Here is a 26,144-nt window from a genome sequence, read left to right on the forward strand (position 1 = left end):
TGAGGATCAATTGAACAGGCTAGGGCAATTTCAGCAACATCTTTAATCAGATACAAGCTTTACTTTCAACAAGGCAAAAAAAAAAAAAACAGGTTTTCATTCTGTAATGTAATCCCATTGTACCCAACGCTGTACCCAAACTGTCTCCTTCAAAATGGGTTTCAAGATGGAGGTTTGAATACTTTGTGCTGAAAGAGCAGAAGTTGAAGCACACTGCTATTCTGTGAACAGACCACAAACGGAAAGGATCCCCCCCCCCCCCCGAAGATCCCTCATAGCAGCTACCTTTAGCTGTCCAATGAGGCTCTATTTTAAGACTTACTTAGGCAGCCCAAGCACAAATGCTGTGCAAAGTTGACACACACCTGACTTAAGTCCCAATTTGGCTGAGACCTTTACCGAAGTCCAAAGGAGTGAGAAGAGATGGTCAACACATGACACCGTGACAGGGCTTTTACTTTGACACGAGAAGAGGAGACGTCTCACCGCTCTTGGCTTGGAGCAGGTGGTACGAGGCCAGGCCTCAGCGAGTTCACTGCCGACACCAGCCTCAGAGGATACTGGCAGACCTGAAGGTTAGAGCTGGTAGAGCAGTACATCCCACGATGGCCTCCGGACGGACAGAGGGAGAAGCCCTTACCGTGTCTGAAAGTCCGGAGGTTTTTCCTTATTTAAAAGAAAAAAAAATAAACAGGGAGAAGGAAATGGCCCCTGCTGTCAGAAATCCCAGTCGTCCACGTCTAGGTGGCTGAGGCTGGACTCCAGGCTGGCAAAGCCGGGCAGGGAGTCGGCCGGTTGGGCGCCCTCGACACTACCGATGGGCATCACGGGCTGGAGCAGCTCGAGGATGGACTCGGATGGGCGATGCTTAATCTGAGAGTCCGGGAGAGGATCAGGATCAGCTGTTAGGGACAAGAACCTGTGTGCGTTCCAGCGTGAGAAGCTCCAAGTCCGACTCACGCGGCTAATAGAACAGCAACTGGTCGATAGGAATAACGGAAGCCAATCTATTACAGGCAGCAGAATGGACCAATCAGAAAGTTCCACTGACCTGCTTGAAGAAGGAGTGACCAAGAAGGGCACTAGCAGAGGGCCTGCAGGGAGGAGAAAGACAACTCAGGTTCTAGACTTGTATCTGATATTCAGTTGGGTAATTCAGGTCCAGAGAGTAAAAGTCCAGACCGGGATTTTGTTTCAACCAACCAGTTGAGTGCTCCATGACTATGACTCTTTATGCGCAAGTGGTTGGTTGAACCAAAATCCTGGTCTGGATTTTTTATTTTTTTTTCCTCTGCTGATAATATTCAGATGCTCCTCGCTTTATGACAGTTCGACTTAAAGTATTCAAACCTCAGACTGGTGCGATAGTGATGCAAATTCAGTAGTCAGACTTTTAGAACATCCCAAGCTAGCGATATGCCGTACTACGGCGCCATCCACTCCGTCACGCTTCCAGTCTCTAGCCAAACATGAACATCTCATAGATCTTAGTGACACATCATATGGTGTTCATTTTCTATGCAAGCAAATATTTACTTGTTAATGTCAGAGTTACTAAATAAGTTTACGTCACATAAGACCGGTGGACTGTGACGCTCCAGTCTGGGCCTGAGGATGGAGTTATTTTTACAACGTTTTTAAAATGCCCAAAAAGTGGCACCGTTTGGCAGGGTCCCGCTGCAGGCACAGCTCGACGAAGCCGTGGAAGTGGGGGCTGAAGGTGCGGTTGTAAGGATGGGCCCCCGATGAGGAGGAGGAGGGCTCCCCGTTGGCGTGCCGGGCCCCGGAGCCCTCGCAGATGCCCGAGTCGGCGCCTGAGCGGGATGGCTTCATGCTGAGCTCCTCAGGGGGGATGGTGCTGGTGTCCAGCAGGCAGGGGACGGTGCCGTTCAGCTTCTCCAACAGCATCTGAGCCAGGGTGGGGTTAGATCATTGGGGATCCTTTAATTTGGGTTTGGATCATATCTCAGAAACAACACTACAGGGGCTCAGCGTGCCGATTCACCTCATCCTGCACAATTAAATACTAAAAATGGGTGGATTTACGACGACACAAGAATTACACTTACATAATAAAATATATATTTTTACACTAGACAATCACACAGCTTTCCTTTTTCATTCTAGGACAGTTCGAGTCCATCACGTCAGTTAAACGGGCAGGGTCTGTGCCTGTGATCGGAAGGTCGCTGGTTCGACAGAACAGTCATGTCTGCTCATCCCTTGAGTAAGCCCCCCCCCCCCCCCAGAAAGTTCCAGGAGCACCAAATAAACGACCCAACACTGCACTCGCACACTCGCATCCCAAGCTTCACTCTCAACTGTACACATGGGTGTATGTCTCAAAGGAGAGCATAATGGGATATAGGAGAACAGGCATTGCAATGTTCCTATACTTGTACTTGCGCACATGGTGAACAAGGCATTTCAAATCATAGACACAGAGTTCCACCAGAGACAAACAAGAATTTTAAAACCTGAAAATAGTTCCACTGGATACCATGAGGTTCTAGCTGGCACCAGCAGATATGTGGCTGGTCTGTGAGGGGGGGGGGGGGGGGGGCATTGGGCCAATGCTCACGGCTCACCTGCGTGGCTGGCATGTCCTTGAAGGGCACGTGCCCGTTGGCAAGTTCGCAGGCCGTGATGCCCAGGCTGTAGATGTCGGAGCGGGAGTCATACCCCTGCAGGTTCTGCCGGGGGTGTGGGAAGACGATGTCAGATTCACCCTCACGAACCCGACTCTCCGTCTTTCACACACAGGATGTGCAACTGTGTGAAGGTGACGGAGTGATCCTGCACGTGTGTGCGTGCGAGATTTGTGCGCGTTTGCGTCGGTGCACAAGTCCGCCACGGACGTGTGCTCGTGTGCGCAAACGTACAAGTGCAAAGGCGTTCGAAACAGCTGCACAACATATACATGCATCATAGAGAATTTACATCAATACAGTGGATTCATATATGGTGAGGTATGAGTATATGCACAGCTTCTCGGATTGCAAAAGATAAGAATGAGTGTCCTGTATAGCATATCTATCTGTGTGTGTGTGCGTGTGCACAGCGTATTTAAATAAGTGCCAAGTGTGGAGGGTGTGCTAAGTATGGTCAGGATTGTGCTAGATTAGAGGTGGGGTGAATCGCAATACCAAGAATGCAAAGACCGTACTTGTGGTCTTGGCAAGACTGGTCTTGCAAACTTGCCTCCCAAGAATGAACTTGGGGCGCAATGAATCATGGGATTGGTTTCGTTTGGTGAGGATGCAACTGACGTACCCTTGATATTTGGCGAAGAGCCAACAATCCAGGTATTTTTACTGTCCTTTGTACTTGTGATCTTAGTATTGGAACTGGTCTTCAGCAATGGAAAATAACGTAAAACGAGTGCATGAGAACGCAAGTTTCGTCAAGCACGCATACTGAGATTCACCCGTGGTATTTCCATGTCAGTACGGACGCTCCTCTACTTACAAACGAGATACGTTCCGAATGGCCGCTCGTAACTTGAAATGTTCAGAGTCATTATTCAACATCATTTTAAGGGTATATGCAAGTACAAAGTCCTAGGATGCTGGGAGTACGCACGCTACGCTGCTGCGGGGAGACTATGTCTGAAAGTTCGTAAGTTGAAAGTCCGTAAAGAGAGGAGCGTCTGCAAGTGTTTTTATGCAGGCATCTAGCAGGTCTACCTGCTGCAGGACCTCCGGGCTGAGCCAGGGCAGCACCTTGACGCTGTACTGGGGGAAGTCGTGCACCACACGCGCCCGCTGCCCGTGCCGGATCAGGCTGAAGATGCTGCGCAGGCCGGACAGGTAGACCTGACCGTCTGCGGACACCAGCACGTGGCTGGCTTTCACGCTCCTGGGGCACGGGGAGCCGGGAAAAATGTGTGGGGGGGGGCAAGAGAAAACACTGACACTGAGGCTGACAGGGTCCACCAGGTCCCGAGATACTCTGCCTACGTTTCAGGTCAGTCGCATCATGCTTGAATGATTGTGGCTGTACACATTTATACTATCTACCAGTTTATCGATAACATTTAACCCCATCCATATGTGGCCAGACAGCGAGGACGCCCCCTAGTGGCTCACCGGTGCACGTATCCCATGTGGTGGATGTAGTCCAGTGCCCTAAGGACGCCCAGTAAGATGTAGGCTATGGCCTGCTCGCTCATGCCCTCCGTGAAGTGGTTGCTGATCAGATCTCGTGCTGAGCCTGTGGTGACAGACCAATGGAGCGACGTTCAATCGGATCTGTATGCTAGTCAATGGTGGTCCATTTCTTCTAACCCTTCCATTATGGGCAGGGGTCAACGTCATGCTGAATTCTGAGAAACATTTTTATCAAAATGCAGTTTTTTTTTTCTACAAACGTGGTATTTAAAACCTTTTTCACCCTCAATCGAAATATTTTGCCACAAACAACTGAGAGACCACTCTATATTTATTATTATTATTTTTTTAAATCTACATTTTTAAATCCTGGTTTAATCCTGGTTCTGCTGGCAGAAGGCTACACTGCACAGCAGGCTGCTTCCAGGCTCAATGTTCCTAAGACAGCAGTACAGAAGAATAAGGTGAAGCAGGAGACACTGGGAACGACAAGAAACCAGCCAGGCAGAGGGAAGAGGAGAGAAGGGCTCCTAGAAACAGGAGAAGACCCATAAAGCAAGGAAGAAGCCCTTCATTAATGAGAAGCAGCGAAGAACCAGGTAAAATGTACATTTTACACAGGTGCAGACTCATAAACTGAGAAATGAGTGAAACTGAAAACTTTGCTGTGGTCTCATTCCCCCCCCCCCAGACTTATAGCTGGGGGGGGGGGTTGTTCCTGTAGAATTCATCCCTGCGCTTCTATGAAAGTACCTGTAAGCAAACCTACTGAAGCATTATCCAAAATGAACATTTTTCATTGTACTCTCTGCCCAGTGGCATTACTCCGTAACCGGAAGGACCGTATGAAGGCTGTTTGGGCCACCTGGTGACCTATGACCGGGCCACACCCTTACCGTAGGCCATGAAGGGGGTAATCACCCACAGCTCATTCTCTGCTATGAAGACACTCCTGTAGGGCAATATGCATGGGTGGTGGAACAGCCTGGACACATGAAGCTCTCCCTGGGGGACAGAAGACATGTCAGGGTTTCTCCTTGAAACAGCAGCAGGGATGGGGGTGGGTGAAGTGGAATTGGGTCACCGCAAGAGAGCCGGTCTCTCGAACCTCCAGGTAGCTGACCATGTCGTTGGTGCAGGACTCCAGGTTGATGCGGCGGATGGCCACATACTCGCCCGTGGGCCGATACCTGGCTAGGTTCACCGTCATGAGGTCTTCTAGCCCCCTGCCTGTAGGACCAGGGGCTCCGTTACTGGGCTATCCGTCATGTGCTGTTAGCCACTCCGCTTAGCATTAGCGAACATGTCCGGAAAACAGCGGAAAAATGGCCAGCACCCTTAAAAGCTGATCATTTGCTAACTGTACTGTAAGAAGTTCATGATATTTCAAACCAAGGGAGGCCAATCTTATCTAAAGGATAACCTTTAGGTCAGCTGTTCAAACCTAAATGTGAGGACTCCTCAGCCAATCAGTCCTCTAATTAGTGACCTAATTAGGGAGTTGCTGTGAAAAGATACATGGCCCTTTCTGGACAAAACTGGCCACCTCCGTTTTAAACCATCACACCCATTACTTATTGAGCTCCTGTAGATCAACTAGAGCATTGCGCTAACAATGCAAAGATCGCGGGTTCAAATCCCAGCTCAAACAAATTGTGACCCTTCCCTCTACTGCAAGTCGTGTTGGATAAAAGCATCAGATAAGTGAAAATTAATTTTTAAAAAGTTAATTTAGCAGACTTCCAAACATGGACAGATGGTCCCTGGGGGAATTGGGGGGGGGGGGGTCAATGGTCTCGCTCAAGGGCTCAGTGATGAAATGACTATTTCAACCACGAGATTTGAATCGGCAACCTTCCGATGATGGGTCCCGCCCACACACACTCACCGATGACGGTGAGGAGCTCGTAGGCAGAGCTGTCAGGCATGAAGCTGCTCATGGTGCCCCGGTGTGGGAAAGAAGTCAGGGACTCACTGCTGTCTTCATGGGCCTGAGCAGGAAGGAGGAAAGGGGCGAAGACACAGTTATGCGAGGCGAGCACCTATTGGCTCAGGTTACTTTGATGGACATGACATGGAGGGGGCGGAACACAGCCCAGTGGGCTGTCGCATGAACGAACACAGCGTTGGTCTTTGGATTTCCTACTATGTGGCGAGATATACACCAAACTTCTTTTTTTTCTTAGATTCATTGTTGAGGGTTTTGCGCGCTCAGATTTAGATGAGGACACATATTTTCAGTGTGGTCCCTAAATGTCACGAACTCTTAAACGCATGCAGTGAAAGGCAGACTCCTTTCAAAGTGCATCATGGGAACTGGAGTCTTAAATTTTCCACCTGGGAAGATTCAACATTTACATCACTCCATGTTCAAGGCAATCCCAACACATTAGCACAAACACAATAACCATCCAGCACATGACACATACTCATCATACAGGCCAGAACGAGTATCTCACTGTCACTGCACAAACTTATTTCCAAATAAGGATTAAAAAAAATTAAAATTACAAGCTGTCGTCAAACTGCAGCCACTCCAGAAGACAAGCATGCCCCCTAGATGCATTAACGACACTCCCAAAGCTCCCCCCCACCATTACAGCAATAAAGAAGAACTAAAATTCAGTGAAGACGGATCACTGACGTCGAGGGATCATCCTCGCCTTCCGGGCTGGAATTTGACTGAAGCAGCAGCCATTTTTATTATAATACATTTCTTTTTGTTTTTTTTTTTTTAAATGAAGCAGACAGAGAAGGAGAGTTCCCTGTGGAGAACACAGCAGTTAGGCTGCTTTAACAGGAGTTAAAAGCGGAGTTTACCTGCCACTCTCGGCGGTCAGAAGCTTCACTCCAGTGCTCTCGTGACACCCAGAAGATCGGTATAATGGTTTCATACTTAGTATGGTTAGGGGTTCCCCGGGATCACCACGACAGAGGACAGAGATTAAAACATTACATGGAGGGAGATGGGCAGCCGGCCGGACAGCACGGGGACGCCACTGGCACTGGGGAACGCCACTGGCTCTGGCACTGCATTAGTGGGGATCGGAAGTCGAAAGCCAACACGGGGTGTCACCCTCTGGGTGACGGTGCACTTTCCATCTAATGTCAGAAACGCTCAGTTCTTGGAAGAGGTTCTTTTCTATGGACCACTGTAAGCCATCTGATATAGTATAAGCTGTTCAATGCTGTAATATTTCTACAAGCGCTAAGAAAATTTTAACTGCAGGGAGCAGCTGATTCTTGCACTATGAACCCTAACTGCATCTTTAAGGAGGAGCCCCAAGGATGTAAACAACCGACCCCTAACATATGGGTACAAAAAGAGGAGAAAAAAACAAGAATTAAAACTATTTTTGATGCTTCAAACACTGACGTTTTTTTTTATTATTTCGTTAACTTAAGCATTTTGTAAAACCAAGCCTAACGATATTTTTGCTAAAGAGTAGCAGTTGCAGCACAGTGCCCCCCCCCCCCATTGCTGATACTGTCCAGTCCGTTTTTTTTTTTTTTTTTTTTGAGTGTTCTGCTTGCAGGAAGACCCCCTGAGAGACAGGGGGCAGTCATGACAACACCACCAAGTCAGAAGACGCTGAACCCATAATGTACTGTAACAAAGACTCTTAGGTAGCTGGGCTCCCAAAGCGCCTTCTTGAGCCGAATCTACAGCTGCCACAGGTTCACCTAGGATGCTAGTGGATCTGGGCGAGGGATTTCTGGAGTCACAAGTCATACAGACGCACCCCAACCCCCACCGGCCCCCCGGAAGAGTGCAACCACGACGGCAGAGAGAGACTAATGGGGCAGGCTCGGGCACGGGAAGCGCATACAATGCGATGACATCCATGCATGGGAGCAGACAGCCACGAGACAGGTCTCTGATCACACACGTAGAAAGAAAACGATGCGGGTTAAAATGGCGAGGATGGGGGGGGGGGGGGGAGAACTGGAAGTCTGCACTTACTTTCCTGTGAGAGCTTCCCTGAGTTTGCTCTGGGGTGGAGAAATCAAACCAACGAAAGGAAATAAACAGAATGCAAGAAAGGTCCGGGCGTCAGTGGAGGAGGCCCCTCCCCTTGGGTCCGGATACACATCTATATACTTACATTTCTTTATGGAATCACATGTAATCACACTATTCTCGATGTGCATTGCAGGCGGCCATGTTTCCTAACTCTGGCTGGCTGGATTCCAGCCTCGACCTCCGTCACAGACGGCGACCGAACGGTGACTCGTATCGGATTTCCAGCTAAATACCCCTCGCAATTAGATCCCAGTCAAAAAAATGGGTTGCTTTTTTTTTTGGGGGGGTAGAGAGAGAGAGAGAGGGGGGGGGATATCCCACAGACCAGAGTTAAGAAAGCATTACTTTCGGATAGTTCACGGCATGCGTTTCACGTGGTCCGGGCTTTCGTTTCTCAGAACTTCGGGACACCATTAAAAGCGCTTAAAATTAACAGAAGTGTCGTCAGAGTGAGGAAATGGCTGTACCAAAGGGGAAGAGAGAAATGCTTAGAGGACCTCAAACCCTGCCAGCTACATGCATAGACAGGACAACATCTCATGCACTTAGTAATGATAAATTACCAATACAGGTTAATGCGACAGGTTACCTTGACGTCAGAGTAATAATTGCACTGAACCGAAGCTCCACTCTGCCCTAAAGTCTCACAAAACTGGAGTCCCATTACAGCGTCCTTCTTACCTGAACGCCCAATGAGATTTCAAGAGACAAAGAGCCATTCATACAACGTGGGTCACTTGAAACACTCATTGTCACCTCTCCAATTCAGTAGTTGTACACTGCCATGGGTGCAGGAAGCAGACACAAAGCTCGCATTTAAATAAACTTTACGAAGCACATTGGTGAGCATGCAGCAATTAAGCAATGGGGCACAGCCAGATGTGGATAAAATAAAAAATAAAAAATGTACAAATAAGGCTTTTACTAGCTACACAATCCACCGCCCTCTCAGTCTGCCAAGTTTAGTCCATGGTCATCCAGCACAAACACACACAGAAAGGAATTACTTCACAGCTGATGCATACTTCAACATGTGGGAAAATAACTTACCACAAGGACGCGTTACGTAGACACACACAGGCGGAAGTGATGTTACGCAAGGTCGTTACGACTGTGAACAAATTACTAACCAAAATTGGTCTAGCCACACACCACACTTTTGACACGAGTGCTTAAAACTTCCAACTTTTTGACGATTTCCTTTGCAAATCCCAACTACGGCAGCTTCCCCATCTTAGGAGCAGTGCGAAGGCCGAAGTTGTCAAATTTCACGTCGACTTCGATTCCAATGTGTTTATGATTTCAATATAATCATTGAAGAGGGTCGGGGGTCTTGCTATATGCAAATGGGTCTCCATTTAAAAAAAAAACAAAGACATATATTCATAATCTCACACATAAAGCAGTGAACAGGTCTCTCCAGTGTTCCACCATTTCATGTCTGTTCGAGGAGTGTAATTTAAATTCGTAATAAAGCAGAAGGCACCTCCGGGTAACCTGTATTCACCATGGCCACACTGAGACGGGTGCTAGCTGTGCACTTAAATAGCACGCTAGCACTAAATAGGGCAAGTCCCTTGCTTTCAGCTTCCAGTCGGCCAAAACACAAATGACAAAGTCACCGCACTTCTGAGCCCAGTTATCCAAAGCATCTAGACACAGCACAGCCTTCACCAACACAGACAAACGGGCCGGTTAACCCGCACAGCAGGTCAAATTAACACAGCGACTGCGGTCACAGGCCGGATGGACAACATGCAGCATTTCAGATGACGTTCACCGTCTCGAATGGCATTAAAATCGCCACACTGCACAACGAGAGAGAGGAGAATAGAGGAGACTGCTCCCAGGTTTTGCTTCTCCTAATTCACAAGGCATATGGAACCGACATTGACGCCGCCGTGTCACATCTGTAACTCACGCGGTGGGGGGGGGGGGGGGGGGGCTGCAAAGTGGCACGCCAGTAGCCGGGCATCTTGCCGAAAGCCAGCACTGAGCCAATGAGGGTGCACGCAGCTTGGGACCCCGGCTGAGCGCCGGTGAACTCACCTCCGAATAGCTCCAGATCTCTTAGGCTCTCCACGCTCAGCTTCTCGGACACCCAGCGCTGAGGTGAAAGAAAGAAAGAAAGAAAGAAAGAAAGAAAGAAAGAGGAGAGAGAGAGAGAGAGAAAGAGAATGTGTTTTTTTTCCACATTCTCAAAGAAGTGATCACTTGTCTGGTGTCACTTTTACATACAACATTATGGAAGACAGAACTTTGCTTATCAATGGCGATGGAGGGGTTTCTGTCCAACAGCTTGACAAAAATAGACCCCGCACCACAGTCCTCCCCAACCCCAAAAACAAACAAATGCATACAGTGCAGTGCAGTGCAGGTGCTGAATGAGGTCAGATTTACAAACCTCTCTTCACATAGGGCAATAAAATAATTAAAAGTAATTCCAGTTATTATCATTAGTAGTAGCAGTAATAGTAGTGGTAGTATAATAGAAGTATTTTATTGTTCTCGAAGGAAATTCCAAAAGTTACAGCAGTACACACAAAAAGTGACACCACTGTACATGTACAAAAGACACTGCAAAACTAAACTGCAATGTGCAAAATAAAGTCTGCAGCATTCAAATACAATACTATTCTAAAGTAGAGTGGGGAGAGGGGTCATGGGGGTACTTATTGTAGCATTTGATGGCCACTTGGAGAAAATTATTGATATTATGTAATGATAATATAGATTTCGTTCATGAAAATTACTGCAAGAAAAAAATCATGTAGCTTACCAGAAAAGACATGGATCCAGCCTATTATAATGATCTACAGCTTCGGAAACTTCATCAAGGAGAAAACAAACCTGCCGATGACATATTTAAAAACTGCTCATGTATATAAAAATGAAATGAATTAATCGTGCAAACGATACCGAGGCAAACGCCTACAAAGTAGAACAGCATATAGGGTACGCAGCTGAGAGGGTTGGGTCGCCTTACTGTACCATTACGCTAAATGCAGCTGCTATTAAAAAATCTGAGTTGAAAAAATGTCAAAATAATTCAAACGTGATGCAGTTACATACCTAGCAGCCAGCAGCAGACCGACTGAAGACCAGCCTGAACAGGGGGATAAAGCAATCGCTATTTAATTAACTAATAAGCGACATAAACAGATGTTTCCTGTACTGTATTTACATATCTAATAAAACCTGTTAGAATTTATAGGCAGCCCACCATTCCCACAACATCTTTTAAGCATTATTTTCATCCAGCCAAATTATTCGCTAGGCTGGAAGCAGAATGCGAAAGCGAGCCTCGCTAGACACCTATTGCACATACCTTTATAGTTGGACGCTGATTAAGAAAACTCACCGTGCTATTTGCTTATTGGTAATGCGAAAGCTTTCCTTTGGCAGCACAAAATACTTCCTTTTCCTCAAAAACACCAGACGTTGAAAGACGCGACTCGCCGGAGCAATTCTTAATCAAACGATAATTGTTTTATTGGTCGGATTACGTAAAAATGCGGGGAGTTATTCCCGTCCGGTGCTCTGATTGGCTGTAGTATTTAGCAACCGCAGCGGCCTGTCGCGCGTCGCACTTGTATTGCATCACTGGCGAGCGTGGCGACGACGTGATGACGAAAGAACTCAGACGATATGATTGTGAATTTTGTGGTTTAGCGACGGAAATAATTATTCGTCTTTTTTAAGCACTATTTATAAGAAAAAAAAAATAAGACATGAGATTGTTTGTAACGTAGTTTTAAGCAATGTTAACATTTTGTAGTACTTTTCAACAGCATTGGACAGGAATGTGTTTTTTTTTTGGTACAACTTCTGGTTGTAGTTGTACTAGGGAAATTTTAAATACATGAGGAAAGACGAGCTGGTTCTGAACCGACTTTTGTTCATTTTTTTCATGAGTTAAAGAACTAGGGCACCACAATTGGTAAAATTAAGAACAGGAAAGCAGTTAAAAAACACATGACATTCTTATTAAATATGCAAGTATAATTTAAGTTAGGATAGTCACCTTATGTACGTACATTGATTGCATTTTGGTTATTTGTTCAATGAAAAGGAAATGTTTACATCAAAAATAAATGAAACAAACAAAAATCGATCGGGTGATGCAAGTGCGCTTGCCCTCATGGTTGGCACTGATAAATTGTTCTAAGATGGGTATTATGTTTTTGATCGCACTGTACTGGCCGGCACTTCACTTTGCGACGTTGTTAGTGGAAATAAAGTATCTACAAAACTGTAGGGTCTGTTCGAATTCGTCTCCTGGCTTAACGAGTTTTTGGATCCCACTCGCTAGCGGAGCATCCGGTCAGCTCGCTTTGTTTCGTCGTGTCTGTTTACGGTGAACAGGTGTGCAAGTGGTATCAGTAATTATTAACCGTATTAATGCGACAGGATAGCTGTGGTAGTAAATTTTAATGTTTTCTGTGGGCGTTTATCTGTGGCGAGGGTTTCCTACAGGTGCAGCGGCAACGTTTCAGTTTTAATGTACGAGATCCAAATGAGCACCGCGCATGCTTTGGAGAAAATTATTAGTAAGCCTACTTTATGATATAGATCTTGTATAGATATAGAACCCTTATTTTTACCAGGGCGCTTTGCATGATGTACTATTGAGTTTTTATGGCCCGGCCGTTTCTTTTTTTAGAAAACGTCTTTAAATATTAAACCAGCATTTTAAACCATTTAAAGATTTGTTTTAATTTAAATTACTGCTTAAAATTGTTTTTCTGCCAATTAAAAGTTGATTGTGCGCTCCATATCTTCCTTTTGGCATTCCACTCCATACCGAATCCTGCTTCAAGGAAGAAGAAAACGGAAAGTGATTATGCTAGCTCTCAATTGGAAAGTTCTGTGGCACAGTCTCCTCAGCAGGGGTGTCGTGTTGTGGCTAGTGAGTGCAGCACATGTTTAGGCAATTACAAGTGAAATGGGAGGTGTAGGTAACCCTTTCACGCCTGAGCTGAAGGTAGTAAATGCCAAGACAGTTTCTTAAATGCTCAGCTACTTTCTGAAATGCTTTGTGAAAGACGTTGGATGTCTAGTGTTTCACTCAACGCTTTAAGATCCTGTGATGTCATATACTTTGATATATATCTTTGTGCCCCGAAGATGAGTGCACGCTGTTATTGGTCATTGTAGTTGCCACTCTTTGACACCAAGTGGCAGCATGCTAGTAAATAGTCTTTCCCGTAGACAGTATAAATAATGTAAACTTGTAAGTTGACACAAGCAAGCAATATGACGGTGATGTCCTAAGGGCAGTTTTTAAGGCTTTCCCCCCGTGTGTTTACGGTGTTCAGTGTTTACTATTCGTGTTTAATGTTACTGTCAACAGGAGACATTTACGTAAACATTTCGTACATACGAAAATAAATGTGAACGTTTTAAAATGCATTTGTCTGCCTGGGAATTGTTGCTTGGAAACCAACTTTATGGGTTTTGTGACGCCCACAAAAGTGCAAGTGTTATGATAACTGAATATCAATATATACTTTGGTTTACCTAATAAACCAAACAAATGAAGTACTTTGGGTAAAGAGAGCAGTAATTTACCATGGTACTGGAAACTTGAGTGCATGAATAAATATCTGCTTTGCTGCAGAGATTTTGCATTTTTTCCAGGCAGCCATCTCTGGTGCTCTCTCTCCACTGTCACTCTGGGCCACATTAAAACTCGTCCGCCTAAATAATAAATCTGTACTTTGCTACTGGTGTGGTTTTCTGGTCAAAAGTGCAGAAACATCCTTAGAGCAGAGCTAATGTTTCCCGTGCTGGTTGGCGACGCCTACCCAGGCCCCTTCTCTGCTTTCTGCCCTGGATGCATTTACTTGCACTGGCCTCGCCATTTGAAATGAGAGCTATGAACATCTTTCCATGGACTGGACCTGGAGGCTAGACCTTTGCTTTATGGCCGTACTGTGGAAGTTCAGCTGCGGGTCTTCACATATAGTGTTCTCCAGTTCAAGATCTGAGTTCTGTATTCTACAACACATTATTTATTTGAATGGACTAAATCTATGTGGGTCTGAGACCATGTCCCATCCATGTTCCCTACCCACTCATCCTATGCAGGATCATGGAGGTCCAGAGCCTATTTAGCTGGCCTGTGTCATGTTTATAATTTTATTATTTAAAAATTGACATCTGAGCCGAAACAGGGAAATCACTTCGACTGAACACTCTGTACTTTCGACTTAAATGAAAACTCTTGTAGCTTCCCCATAGATCACAAAAAACAAAAGACAAATAAACCACAATTTTGTTTAACAATGCAATGTAGCACAACAAAATATTGGGTGGTTCGGTTTCGTAGGTTATGCCGGTTTCTTCCAGGTACTCTAGTGTACTTCCGGTGTCCAAAACATACAGTAAGGCAACTTCGGTATCACTAAATGGTCCATAGTGAGCGATTGTGAGTGCGCGCGCAATAGATGTGGATCCAGTCCAGGGTGTACCCCTGCCTAGTGCCCTATGCTGCCAGGAGAAAGGTCTGAACTAAGTGGATGGAAAATTAATGCAATTGAACGTCTTTTTCATATAGATCTATTTAAGACGGAAGCACTGCATATACGTTTTAATTTCCTAATTCGGAGCAACAAAGGAAACAACACGCGTTGCAGTCCATCTTAACCTCTTTCGTCACACAAGGAAAGCGGCGCGTGGGGGCGGAGGAATAGGAGACCGGGGAGGGGGGTTATTCCAACCAATGGCGAAGAACATCCTGCTTATCAAAAAAAGAGTAAAAAAAAGAAGGGATCGAGCAAGTCTAAGAAACTGATTCATTTGAGTGGCAAGCCCTGCCGGGAGAACAGAGAGGGAAGCGGATCGAGCGGAGCATACGAGGCGGACTAGGGCACCGTATTGTTTTTATACAGACTGCCTGCCTTGATAAGAGCACACAGATGGTAAGTGGGTCTTCGGCCTCCCCGGTGTATCTACAGCGATGCGATTCCGCGCATGCAGCCCCCCCCTTCCTCTCTTTTGTAAAGGGAGGTGCTGCTGGTGTCCATTTATCTGCTTAACCGGGTCGCTGGCTGTCGTTTGGCCGGAGGAGCGGCTCTTGCGCGCTGGGCGGATGTTTAGGATGCACAGAAACCCAGGGGCACACGATGCAAAGCCGTGCGACTGATGCATGCACAATATCCTGTACCTGCTTAAAGTAAAGTTAAAACGGACACCGGTTTCAATTATACCTCAAACAATAAACAGTAGCTCAATGCGGACTTGTTTGGGTATACGCCTTTCCCGGTAGGAGGGAGGGATGCATCTGTGCTATTGACACTAAATCTGTTTTATAACATGCCGACTTGCGATTCTCGTGTTGTTTAATAATCAGACCGGGTTTGCAAAAGGCTCTGCATCCTCACCTGCCCTGGCGATCTGCTGGCTCGCTGGCACGGCTGCTGATGCGGTTTAACTCGCCCTTTAATTAATGCATGGTTTGGGTTTTAAGCGTCGCCCAGCATCGTTTAACAGCCGACAGTTACATAAACGGATGATCTTACGCTAACAATGTGCCAAGTGTCGAGGTGTCTCGACGTTTTTTTTTTGTTTTGTTTAAAATATAGTAAATTTCAATTTTGAGTTTTAAATTGGATTGTCCCGTGTCAATTCGGATTTCATTCGAATTCCAAAGATCATACCAACCCGTGTAGTTTAGGCATGTTCCGCTCCCTTTTGTAAATATCAAATTCGTGCAAGAAAAACCAGCTAAGAGAATCACAGTCTGGTGATGGTACTATTTTTTTTTACTTAGACATTTAACTTAAAAAAAATCAGAATCTAGTAACTTGATACATTTCTTTTAAGTTATCCAGACGTCATGCAGTAAAATGGAAAACACGATGCCGCGACTTGCACGCAACAGGAGTGTTGGCGTGGTGTTTTGCCCAGGGGGCACTTTCAGGACAGAGATCTGATGGCACCAAATCTGGGACGTATAAAAACTATTGAAGTATGCCCTTTCAATTAAACTGGTTTTCCCTGTTGCTTTACTTATTTTGTGTTTTGTTCGAAAGTTCTGGAGGCTATCTTGGAAATTAGCGACGTCATGCTAAACCACTGTTTTTTGTTGTTTAATACTTATCGGTAGTCTGGGTCCAGTTCCTGTAATACTGCGGAGATCCTTCAAATCGATTACTTTAACCCTATCCATTATTGATTGGGAATTGACACTCCTGGGTTAGATTGGTTGTTATGTAATCGAAACTCTCTCTATAAATGATTTGTATCCTGAAGGATTTTTGTGTGGTCTGCCACACAATTTGGAGAACGGGCTAACCTTGACTTGTATAGGATATTCAAATGGATTTGGGTGTTTTTAAATAGATCGATGTCATGAGCCACGTTGTGGCGGAGAGACTTTGGTTTGTACACAGCTAAACAAATCAATTCTTAAAAATTTGCTTTCTGCTTTGATCCTACAAACAGGAACCTTGGGGAGTCAAAGCCGATTTCAGACATCGTGCGTCTCTTGAATTGACTATCAGGGGTCTTACTACTCTATGTATGTGTTATTTTTGTCTTGACTCGGCCATCTGCTTACCTTATGAAGAAGTGATTGGAGATTACAAGTGGGCTTTGTTGATTTGGGGTGGTGGGTAATCCGTGACTGCTCCAGCCAGGACCCAATGAATGTAAACTTTATGTCAAAAGACTAAATATCCTGAAAATAGAGGTGTTTTGTTTTGAGTCATTTAACAGGAGGCATCTTATGAATGATGCAATGGAGTTAGTTGTTCTCAAGTACAGATGCTCCCTGGGATTCTGAGGTCTGTGTTACGATATTTCGGCTTTACGACAGGTGTTTTTCCACTTTCGGTACATTGTTCAATAAATAACACGAGATATTCACATTTTCATGAAATAGGCTTTGTGTTAATGATTTTTTTTCCCCCAGCTGTAGGCTAATGTAAGTGTTCTAAGCATTTTTAAGGTAGGCTAGGCTAGGTTCTGATATTTGTTAGGTTAGGTGTGCTGTATTAAAATGCATTTTTGCCGTGCAGTAGGTTTATTGGAACGTGACCTTGTTATGACCCGGGGAGAGGTTGCCGTAGATTCATACATTAAAGTATCAGGAATACTTGGATCGAAAATCCTAGGAATACTTACGAACTTATTTTGTCATTCGGGACTAGTTTGGCTCTGACTTGTTCCCCTTATTTCCTGCTGTCTATTCAGCAACTACAGCTGGAAGCAATGTTGCTTCACCTCGAGTTTTATTTTTGACAGAGGTGACGGTTTTATTCTTGCTCAGGTATTTATCCCCAGAGGCTTTTAATTTTTCCTGAAAAGAAATATTAAAAATCTCTACACTGTGTGCATGTCAAAACCCATTAGGAAGTTTGAGTGCTGATGAAGTCCTTTGTAGAGAATGGTAGTTTCATTATAGCGTCATGCGGGAAGAATAAGGTGGTATTTTCATGGTGCTTGCTGGGGAGGATGACTTCTTCGGACTAATGTTTTAGCAGCAGGACTGTGTACACCATGATCTGCTCTAAAAGCAGTATTATGGTCTTCAGATAATGTATGCCTTGAACTAATTACATCCCTTATCAAAATTTTTACAGTCGTGGCGGCTGTGCAGAATACTTTGATTTTTAAGAGGAAACTTTTAAAAAAAACATTAAATGTCTCATCCTGACAGGCTGAAGGAACAGAGGCTCAGACTTAAGGCTGACCAACAGGGACTGACTGACGTTAAACTGGGAGGTCGCGAAACACCATTAAAGGGTGGCCTCAGATTTACCACAGAAATGAATCGGCACCTTTTGAGACCCAGAATCGGTGAAAATATGCCATTAGCTTCACAAATCTAATGAAGTATGGCAGTGTTGCCATATCAGACCACCTGTATCCAAGATCAGTGCACAAAGATGTACAATTTGATGTAAGAAATGCTAAGCCTGGGCCCATGAGCAGTGGGGAGGGAAATAATATGGTCTGTGTTTTTTATTTTTGTGCTTTTCCTACATCTAGATGGGTTCATTTTGGAGAACGTTTAAGCTGCAATGTCTATGGCTAAATGATGAAGATGCTAAGGGATCCATAATGGTACAGGCAGCCATTTTGTGGGAGTCACAAAATTTGACGATTGTTGGTCATGGCTGTATAGCAGCCGAGACGTATGTGGCCATTTTACAGGGCTGGGTGCACCCTCCGTACCTGGTGACATCCCCAAATTCCATGATTATAACGCCTCTGTACGTACTGCCAAACCATTGCAAGAGTATTTTATGAGTGCTGGTCAAGTCCAATTCCACAGTTTGCTCCAGTCCCTAGATGTAAACATCACTTAACATTTATCAGAAGATCTGGAACACAAGAGTAAGAAGTAAATTTTCACCTCCTTCATCCCTCAAAATACTGGACTCTCATTTAGAGTCCCAGTTTCCAGGCCTTCATGTACGGATTCTCCTACCAGACTTGTCTGTTCTTTAGTCTAATCAGATGGATAAAGAATGAGAGGGCGCTTGCCAGAGGCAATCCTTGTGTACACAGTGTCTGATTAATATCAGTTAAATTCTCTGAAGTCCTGCTTTGTGTAATCTGAGGAGTGTTTGATGCTATCTATGCTTGCGCAAGTTGCTATTGCCTGTTACTACTAAGGAATGTGAATTCTACGGTGTCATCTTCTGCATCTTGGATGGCTGCGTGCTTTTAACATCACATTCCTCGTACATTACAAACGACAGGGCGCTGAATTTAAAATGGCCTTTGAGCAACTTATTTGTTGCACTTACTTTATTACTCACTTCTGCAGGCTCTCGTTTTGTGGCTCTTCTCAGTTTCAGATCCTTGTCTCTGACCCATGCCGCTCTTAAACCTCAACAGCGGGTTTACTGGCAGAATACAGCCTCATTTAAAACCGAAAATCATAACTGCTGGGATTCAGGCGACACGTCTTACCCAAAATGCTGGCTCAAGAGATTTCTTATTTTTTTTCCTTGAGACTTATTTTCTTTGAATCCATATACATCTTTGTATCCACCTCTGCATTGTTGCTCTATTGGAGGAGAACGGGGTGTCCTTTTAAACCATGGAACCATGCACACGCTTCAAACCCCATGTTAAAAAAAAATAAAAAAAATCCCCTTTGCTTGTGAAGGGATGTGAAGTTGTGGGTGGGATGATGTTTCTGTTGTGTAGTGGCTCATCCTTGCAGATTCTTACTCTTATATCCTCCTTGCATTTCATTATTATCATCATAATTATTTTTAGTCTAAAGTCAATATTCTTAATATAGCAGATTTGCTTCCCACCTAACAAATTTTAAATGTTTACGAAGACGGTGATATCATTGTGCCTGAGTTTCTCTTTTTTTTTTTTTTTTTTTTTTTTTTAACACCACAAAGCAAAATCCAGATCTGGACATAAGGGGGCATTCCATTTACCTTGGAGGTTGGATCTTGGAACTGGGAATGATGTCGCGCACAAGTTAATGGAGTTCCAAAGTCAGAAAGCAAGCCCAGTATAGCAGTACCAGGATGTACCAGCACGATTTCTTGCTTAGCCCGATAACTTATAGGATTTAATTTACCCATTTTAAATGGGCTTTATCTTTTCACTTACATTTGCCCCAGACTACCTTAAATCTGACAAGTTATCCGGCTAAGCAAGAAATCCTGCTTACTAAAACGGGCCCCAGTTCTAGCCCGGTTAACTGTTGACCATTGTTGGCAATATCAGTTGATAACAGCATATTATGTGGTATTTTGCGCATAAAAACATGGTAGCAACACGTCCACAGATATCGGTTGGACAGTACTACTATGTGTACAACTGATTTAACAACACATAAATAAGACTTAAGTGAATTCAGCCATCTTGAATTCTGAGCTCAGGGTTGCAGAGATTCCTCCAAGTTGATGAGTCGGAATTCCGACATCATGGGGTGTTCCAATTGAAATTTCCAACTAGGAACTCTGAAACTCAGAGCTACAAGTTCAAATGGAACGCAGCATAAATAATGATTCATGGATGAACTGAATGTTTTTCTAACAAATATTGAGATATTGTTCAATTGGAAACTCAGGGTAAAGCAAGATGTCTATTTTGGAGCGAGGTCCCGCGTTATTACGAGGGTGGATTTATGAATGCACATTTTCAGATTTTTCTCACATAGCTTACATTTCTTTGCTGTAGAAAAGTTAGAGCTTGTCAGTGGCGGAATGGTGCTCTTGCGGGACGTGTCTGTGCTTGTGTTCACAAAAACCCTTGACATCTATTCTATGCTGCCCCCTGGTCTTTCACAATTGGCTGATTTCTCATCGTCCCTGTCCGTGGAATTTCCTTCCTTTGATTGGCCTTGTCCCCATTAGCCGTAATCCACTGACTGTGTGTGTTATGTACTGCTGGTGAGCTGATCCATTCATCACGATGATTTATGTTTGCGTCCATACATTTGCCACAGCTATTTTCTAATCGACTCGGGGCAATTTAGAGTATGTTCATCCATATTGCATGTCTTTGGACTAAGGGAGGAAATTAAAGCAACTGACGGGCAAGTGAGCAGATGCAGATAGGAATCTAACTCCTCCTCCCAGAGGTTTGAGGTCGACAGTGCTATCTGTTTAGCTGCTAGTTACCAGTTTACACACCAGAGTGCATGTTAATTGAAGCCTTATGACCCTACACTAGATAACCTAACATCCATGCATTCATCTGTATAAGTACAAGGATACTACAGTAGGGCCATTCCTGGGAATTACTCTTACTGTTCATCCGTCAAACTACATTGCAGTGTTTTCAGTGTTTATTGACTGCGTTTTTTTCTCCAGTTTATTACCCTTTTTTATGAATGAAAATCTTAATCTCTTAAGTGAATGTCCTCTTATTACAGATATCTTATTCCGGTCAGTAGATGTTTAGCTTCTTGTTATTTTATGTAATGATGTTTATGTCACCTTGTGAAAGTTTATGTCCCCAAGAGGTAAACCTCATCGTTTTTGACCTAATGGTTGTGCTGGTATGGAGTAGAAGGCTTGGTCGGGTCAGTCCTTCAAATTGGGTGGGGATCGGGCAGGAAGTAACTATATGGCTAGTTTTCACAATGTATTGGACTCTTCTTGTTTGTGTGTGCTTGCATGTACCGCTGCTCCTCAGCAATGAGGAAATCGCATTCGGTCAAGTTCCTTCATGTCGGAAGAGCTCTCCCGTCCACGTTACTCATGTTTCGACATGCGAGAATGTCCGGTTTGTTGTATGCAGTATACATTTTGTTCTCGTCTTGTTTTTCAGTGTCATTAGTACGTGTGTCACTCTTAGACAATGGCATTGTGCTTCATGTAGGAAGCCTTCTGCCACATTTAATGAAAACGCCCCAGTTCTGTCGACGTGACTCTTAGTCATTTTACTATCTACATCTACAGCTGAATCACGATCCCTGGCCGCCTTTGCGGATCTATTCTGTTTTGTTAGGCCAGCTGCTGGTCATGTGTGAAGTCCCCCACCGCTCCTTTCATTCTGGAACCTCAAGATGCAATGGTAGCCTCTTTGCCAGCTGGAGCACCGGCAAACCCTTTGCCGTGTGTCGTAGGAGCAGGTGCTGCACGCAGCCTTTGTTCGGGGAATAGCTAAAGAACTTCCAGGGCCCCTCCCGGCGAAGAGGCATTAATAACCTGATTTCCACCCAAAGAAGAGGGTGCGGGCGTCTCAGTTAAGCGGTCAAGGCTGACTCTCGCATAGTCTATAAATTGATGAGCAGACAAGACTGAAAATTTGCGGTCACATTTGCATGATTTGAACTGTCGTTAGACGGAGCTGCTTCTTCCACGTTCATAACCCAAAAGCTTTTTATATCTTTTGTGGTTATTTTAGTTCATTCTCTGTGTTTTGTTCAGATAAAGATCTTCCTGTTTTACTTAGTCGCTCTAATACTGTACTGGCTATGGCTGGAGATTTAATGAGGAATGTAGAGTGATTTTGTCTCTCTCAGGGTACAGGAGTGCATTGAATTCTGGGATTTGAAACTCGCTGGCTTAAGCTGCACAAACTGCAACTGTTTTGCAGAAAAGCGTTAGAGGGACATATTCCAGGTGGTTTGTTTTAGCTTGTCGGTATCAAATGTTTTCACTAAGGAAAAAAAGAATTTGACGTCTTGGTCCCGTCTTGGTCGTCTGATGTGCCTGAAGTGGAAAATGTGGAAACTTTCATTGTGACTCAGACATCCTGGACTGGTCGTCCTTTGGGACACAGTCCACATCCATGAATCAGACTTTAATGGCCCAATGGCAAGTTCAGAAGAAGAAAAGGGAAGAGCTGTTTAAGGCCCTTTTTAAAAATAAACATGACCAAATAAAGAGGTGGTGTCCTGCATCTTCAGGGAGTGTTATGAGAATCGGATGGAGAGACCGGCAATAGGTCTGACCCTTGAGGTCATCTGAAAAGCTTACTGGGACACGATGGAGACCTTTCGCCCCATGTTTCTGTCCTAACCTTTTCCTTGAGAACGTTCTATTTAGGGCTTCGAGTGCTGGTTGGGCAGGACGCACAGAAAAATGGTAAAGGCAGTGCCTATGGTGCGGTATTCATCGTATTGATGCAGTGGTGCATTAGTCGTCTTTAGCTTGGTCTGATGGAGTTTGCATTCAGCTCTGGATGCTCATTGATTTTTCCTGTTGCTGGATATTAATCTCTTTACTCCTTTGTTGCTCTTTTTTTATTGCGGAGCTCCAGTGCTGGTTTGGAATTAATGGGGCTGGCATTTCATTTGAGGAAGGGGGAGCTTCAGCTGCCATCCAGGGCCCACCAAGAGCTGAGAGAACCTCTCCGAGAAGCCCATTTAGAGTGGCCACGGAGGGGGAGGAATCTGTAGGGCAAATTTAATTACCCCTTGTCGAACAAAGGATTCCTCGGCTAGCCATGTGCCGCTGTGCCAGTCGACATTATGTCATCCGCTGTCTCATGCTCTCTCACGATAACCAGAATGCTTGAAGAAACACGCATTCTTATTACCCTTACCTATTTCTTATTACCCTGCTTTTTTTGCCCCCTCCAAGGCTGCGCTGATTCAATATAGCTAGTATTGGGGGCTTGTCTAAATCTTGTTGAGTTGTGGGCAAGTTCACGCACAAGCGGTGCCACGTGACAGATGGTGCTTAGAGGTTCTGGGGGGGGGGGGGGTGGAACCTGGCTGTCCTTGAGTGAAGGGTGAGAGGCTCACATGTTAAGCTCCTGGAAAGGACCACCTCATTGTAAATTTTGAGTGCTATGTTCTTCGGTGAATATCCAGGCTCCATTAGGATGCAAAGTGTTGATTAGCCTGGAATCTCTAACCAAAGTAAATATCAAGCAGGATAATTGTGCAATATATTAATCCTGCTTTGAACGTAAAGAAGATTAGGGAGAAATAATAAAATGAACATAAATAACAAAATGAACGTGACCCAACATCTCAGTTGGGTAGATATGACATGCTTTGTGTGTGGCTATGTGTAGAGCAGATTTTGTGGTGGTTTGAGGTCACTCAGCATTTTCGCCTGCAGCTTCCAGCATGTCCACGTGACATGCTGGTGGACTGGAGTAGAAATGCGACACTCGGTCCCTTGGCAATGCTGCGATTTGAGGGGTGGATTTAGTGGGAAGGATGCTGTCTGGGCTAGGGAACGGCTTACTTCTCCGGGCATCGCAGCGAGGCTGAATTGCAGCCAGAAGTGGGAGTTATTATGTATTTTTTCTTGGGTGGGAGGCCATCGGCACGTGCCCCGCCTAACACATTAAGGGCACTGTTCTGATCCTGACCCACTGGTTATTCTTCCTCCTGTTGCAGGACAACCGGACCACCCCAGAGGATAAACCTGTGCAACGCTCCAAGGTGAACCACCACCCATCAAGTCCCCTTGATTCTTATCACTGAAACCCATCGTTTATCATGTAATCGAAAACTGTATCATAACTACAGAAGTGATGCAGAGTAAACCTTCAAGCTAAGTCAACCTTGCTAACCTGAGTAGTCTTTTTTTTTTTTTTAATGCGATGTCCCCTTTCCTTTTTGGTTCAGTCCTTCAGCTTTAAGACTCAGAAGGAGGTATGCTCGTCCTGCGGGAAGACTGTCTACCCCATGGAGAGACTGGTGGCGGACAAACTGATCTTTCACACGACCTGTTTCTGCTGCAAGCACTGCAACACCAAGCTGAAGTGAGCCTTGCAGAGCACATGCATGTCCCGGTGGTGTGACACGCTTCTTCGGTCTAACTAGGCGAATGTTGAACTGATGATTGAATGGGGTAGACGTTCTGCACCTCAACACTCTTGACTCTGGTCGGGTTTCATGTTGCGCTGTCGATGGCGCGATGCCAGAAGCACCCGGTTCAATTTTGCTTTGCCCATCCAGTTAAGCTTCTTGTTTGGCAAAGGCTGCACTAGGGCTGGCAATGCAGCTGTAACTCCTGCAGGATGTGGTGATTTTAGTATGAGTTATTCTAATGGTAATGGGGAGCTGGGGAGGGTGAGTAACAGATGGTCCCCCCCTCCCCCCCCCCCAGTTTGTCGCCGAGGCAAGCCCCGCCCCACTGAATAGCCACTGAATATGGAAGTCCTGTTTGTGGGGCTACGTCATGGCCGAGAGTGCTGGTTGTTGTACATCCTGACCTGATCTTATGTCTATCTCCCCTTTTCTTCCACCCATCTCTTTCCCCCCCCCCCAGCCTGGGGTCCTATGCAGCACTGGAGGGCCAGTTCTACTGCAAGCCTCACTACCAGCAGCTGTTCAAGAGCAAGGGCAACTACGACGAAGGCTTTGGCCGCCGGCAGCACAAAGAGCTCTGGGTCGCCAAGGAGGCCGACGGGGTCACCAAGTCCGTGTAGCCCCGCCCACCAGAGGCCTGCCCACACCACTCACATTCCGAGATGCAGGGACACGCCCCTTTACAGGGCCCGCCTGTCATTCCAAACTATTTAGCTTCATACAATCTGCCATTTATTTAAAAAGGAAGACAAAAAAACAGTAATAGCTAAGATTCTTTTAAAACAGCCTTTTATTTTTTGCATTTTAATGTAGTATCTCAAAAGGGGTACGAATGTGATTACGTTGTACTTCTGCCTGGCAGTTTTCCTTCATTTTGTACCTTCGGAAACTCGTTTTGCTCAGGTGACCCCTGCTGGAGTATCAGCTGGTCCGTATGGTTCATGCCAGCAGAAGGTTCAGTAATCTTGGGATATTTTTAGCCACCTTTTATTTAATTTTGACTCTGCTTATCCCCATTGTAAAAACAACGTAGAATTATCAGCCTGACAAAGTTGTGGCCAGGGTACCAGAATCTGCAAAAAATACAGGGTCTCCCCCTGTCTGTCCTCATGCTCCCTTTTCTGAGAAGCAATTTTTGTCTTATGGGCAAACCAGCCGACAAGCAGCCTGCAATGATGAAATGGGTTTGAGTTTTTCCCGCATGATTGAATCTATTAGGGGTAGGTGGTCTTCTTAATCTTCCATATCGCTACACGGGAGAACACTGTTCATTTCTTTTTCCTTCGGGGGGTTATATTGCCATCCGACGGGGGTCATTAGCTGTGAAATGTAATCTCTCAACATGCTGGACATCTTTGTGGTTTGTAGTATCGTAGTGTTAGAAAAACATTTCGAAAAGGTATCCGAAGGCACTGTAGCCTGCTTAGTGACTGTACTGTACTAAAAAGGACTGGTACCCTACAGGGTGGGGCCCATGCATTTTTTTATTTATTTTTTGCCGAGGAAGAGACGGGGACTGACCTTTTTATCACTGTGACAGTCCCCTTTTTAATTTTCTTGTATCACCTCCCCCTCCATTAGACTGCAAACTTGGCATTTAATTTACAGCCGTGAGGGAAAAGTTTGTGAACCATCTGGAATCACTGCCTCTTAAATCAATAAATGAAACGGTTTAACTTCATTGGAAAGATGGTTTAAACTGTTACGGAAAGGTACGTGAACTTCTACACTATTTAGTTACTAGTGGCAGTTCGGTTATTGGCAATGTCCTTAGCATAATAGTTTATGCTCATCAGATGTACATAGT

The 26,144-nt window shown here is 45.0% G+C and overlaps 2 protein-coding genes across 4 annotated transcripts; one reads left to right on the forward strand and one right to left on the reverse strand.

Annotated features, from left to right (window-relative positions):
* Positions 1 to 28: 28 nt before the first annotated feature.
* Positions 29 to 11,724, reverse strand: strada (STE20 related adaptor alpha). 3 transcript variants are annotated; one of them, XM_048990910.1, is made up of 14 exons: positions 11,495 to 11,724; positions 11,206 to 11,239; positions 10,913 to 10,983; positions 10,183 to 10,240; positions 8,074 to 8,102; positions 5,998 to 6,100; positions 5,218 to 5,339; positions 5,006 to 5,114; positions 4,089 to 4,212; positions 3,687 to 3,858; positions 2,589 to 2,693; positions 1,661 to 1,908; positions 1,052 to 1,094; positions 29 to 873 (listed from the first exon to the last, which is right to left on the reverse strand). In XM_048990910.1, the coding sequence occupies exons 3-14, from the start codon at positions 10,922 to 10,924 to the stop codon at positions 718 to 720; spliced, it is 1,281 nt and encodes a 426-aa protein (XP_048846867.1). In that variant the 5' UTR covers positions 10,925 to 10,983; positions 11,206 to 11,239; positions 11,495 to 11,724; the 3' UTR covers positions 29 to 717. The 3 variants fall into 3 exon arrangements, with proteins under 3 accessions (XP_048846867.1, XP_048846868.1, XP_048846869.1); XM_048990911.1 differs by having other exon boundaries at positions 11,462 to 11,724; XM_048990912.1 differs by lacking the exons at positions 8,074 to 8,102; positions 11,206 to 11,239; positions 11,495 to 11,724 and having other exon boundaries at positions 10,913 to 10,985.
* A 3,167-nt stretch (positions 11,725 to 14,891) lies between these two features.
* Positions 14,892 to 25,107, forward strand: limd2 (LIM domain containing 2). The gene is made up of 4 exons (XM_048991778.1): positions 14,892 to 15,056; positions 23,921 to 23,965; positions 24,152 to 24,288; positions 24,798 to 25,107. The coding sequence occupies exons 1-4, from the start codon at positions 15,054 to 15,056 to the stop codon at positions 24,955 to 24,957; spliced, it is 345 nt and encodes a 114-aa protein (XP_048847735.1). The 5' UTR covers positions 14,892 to 15,053; the 3' UTR covers positions 24,958 to 25,107.
* Positions 25,108 to 26,144: the final 1,037 nt, after the last annotated feature.

Source organism: Brienomyrus brachyistius, chromosome 22 (assembly GCF_023856365.1).
Source record: "Brienomyrus brachyistius isolate T26 chromosome 22, BBRACH_0.4, whole genome shotgun sequence".
Lineage (NCBI taxonomy): Eukaryota > Metazoa > Chordata > Actinopteri > Osteoglossiformes > Mormyridae > Brienomyrus > Brienomyrus brachyistius.

Bases quoted from the DNA above. Each gene is read 5' to 3' on its own strand.
- limd2 (XM_048991778.1), top strand. The intron at 23,966-24,151 runs GTGAACCACCAC...TTTTTGGTTCAG, and splicing joins AACCTGTGCAACGCTCCAAG to TCCTTCAGCTTTAAGACTCA. The intron at 24,289-24,797 runs GTGAGCCTTGCA...CCCCCCCCCCAG, and splicing joins CACTGCAACACCAAGCTGAA to CCTGGGGTCCTATGCAGCAC.
- strada (XM_048990910.1), bottom strand. The intron at 5,340-5,997 runs GTGAGTGTGTGT...CTGGTCCTACAG, and splicing joins CGAGCTCCTCACCGTCATCG to GCAGGGGGCTAGAAGACCTC. The intron at 3,859-4,088 runs GTGAGCCACTAG...CCCGTGCCCCAG, and splicing joins CACATGGGATACGTGCACCG to GAGCGTGAAAGCCAGCCACG.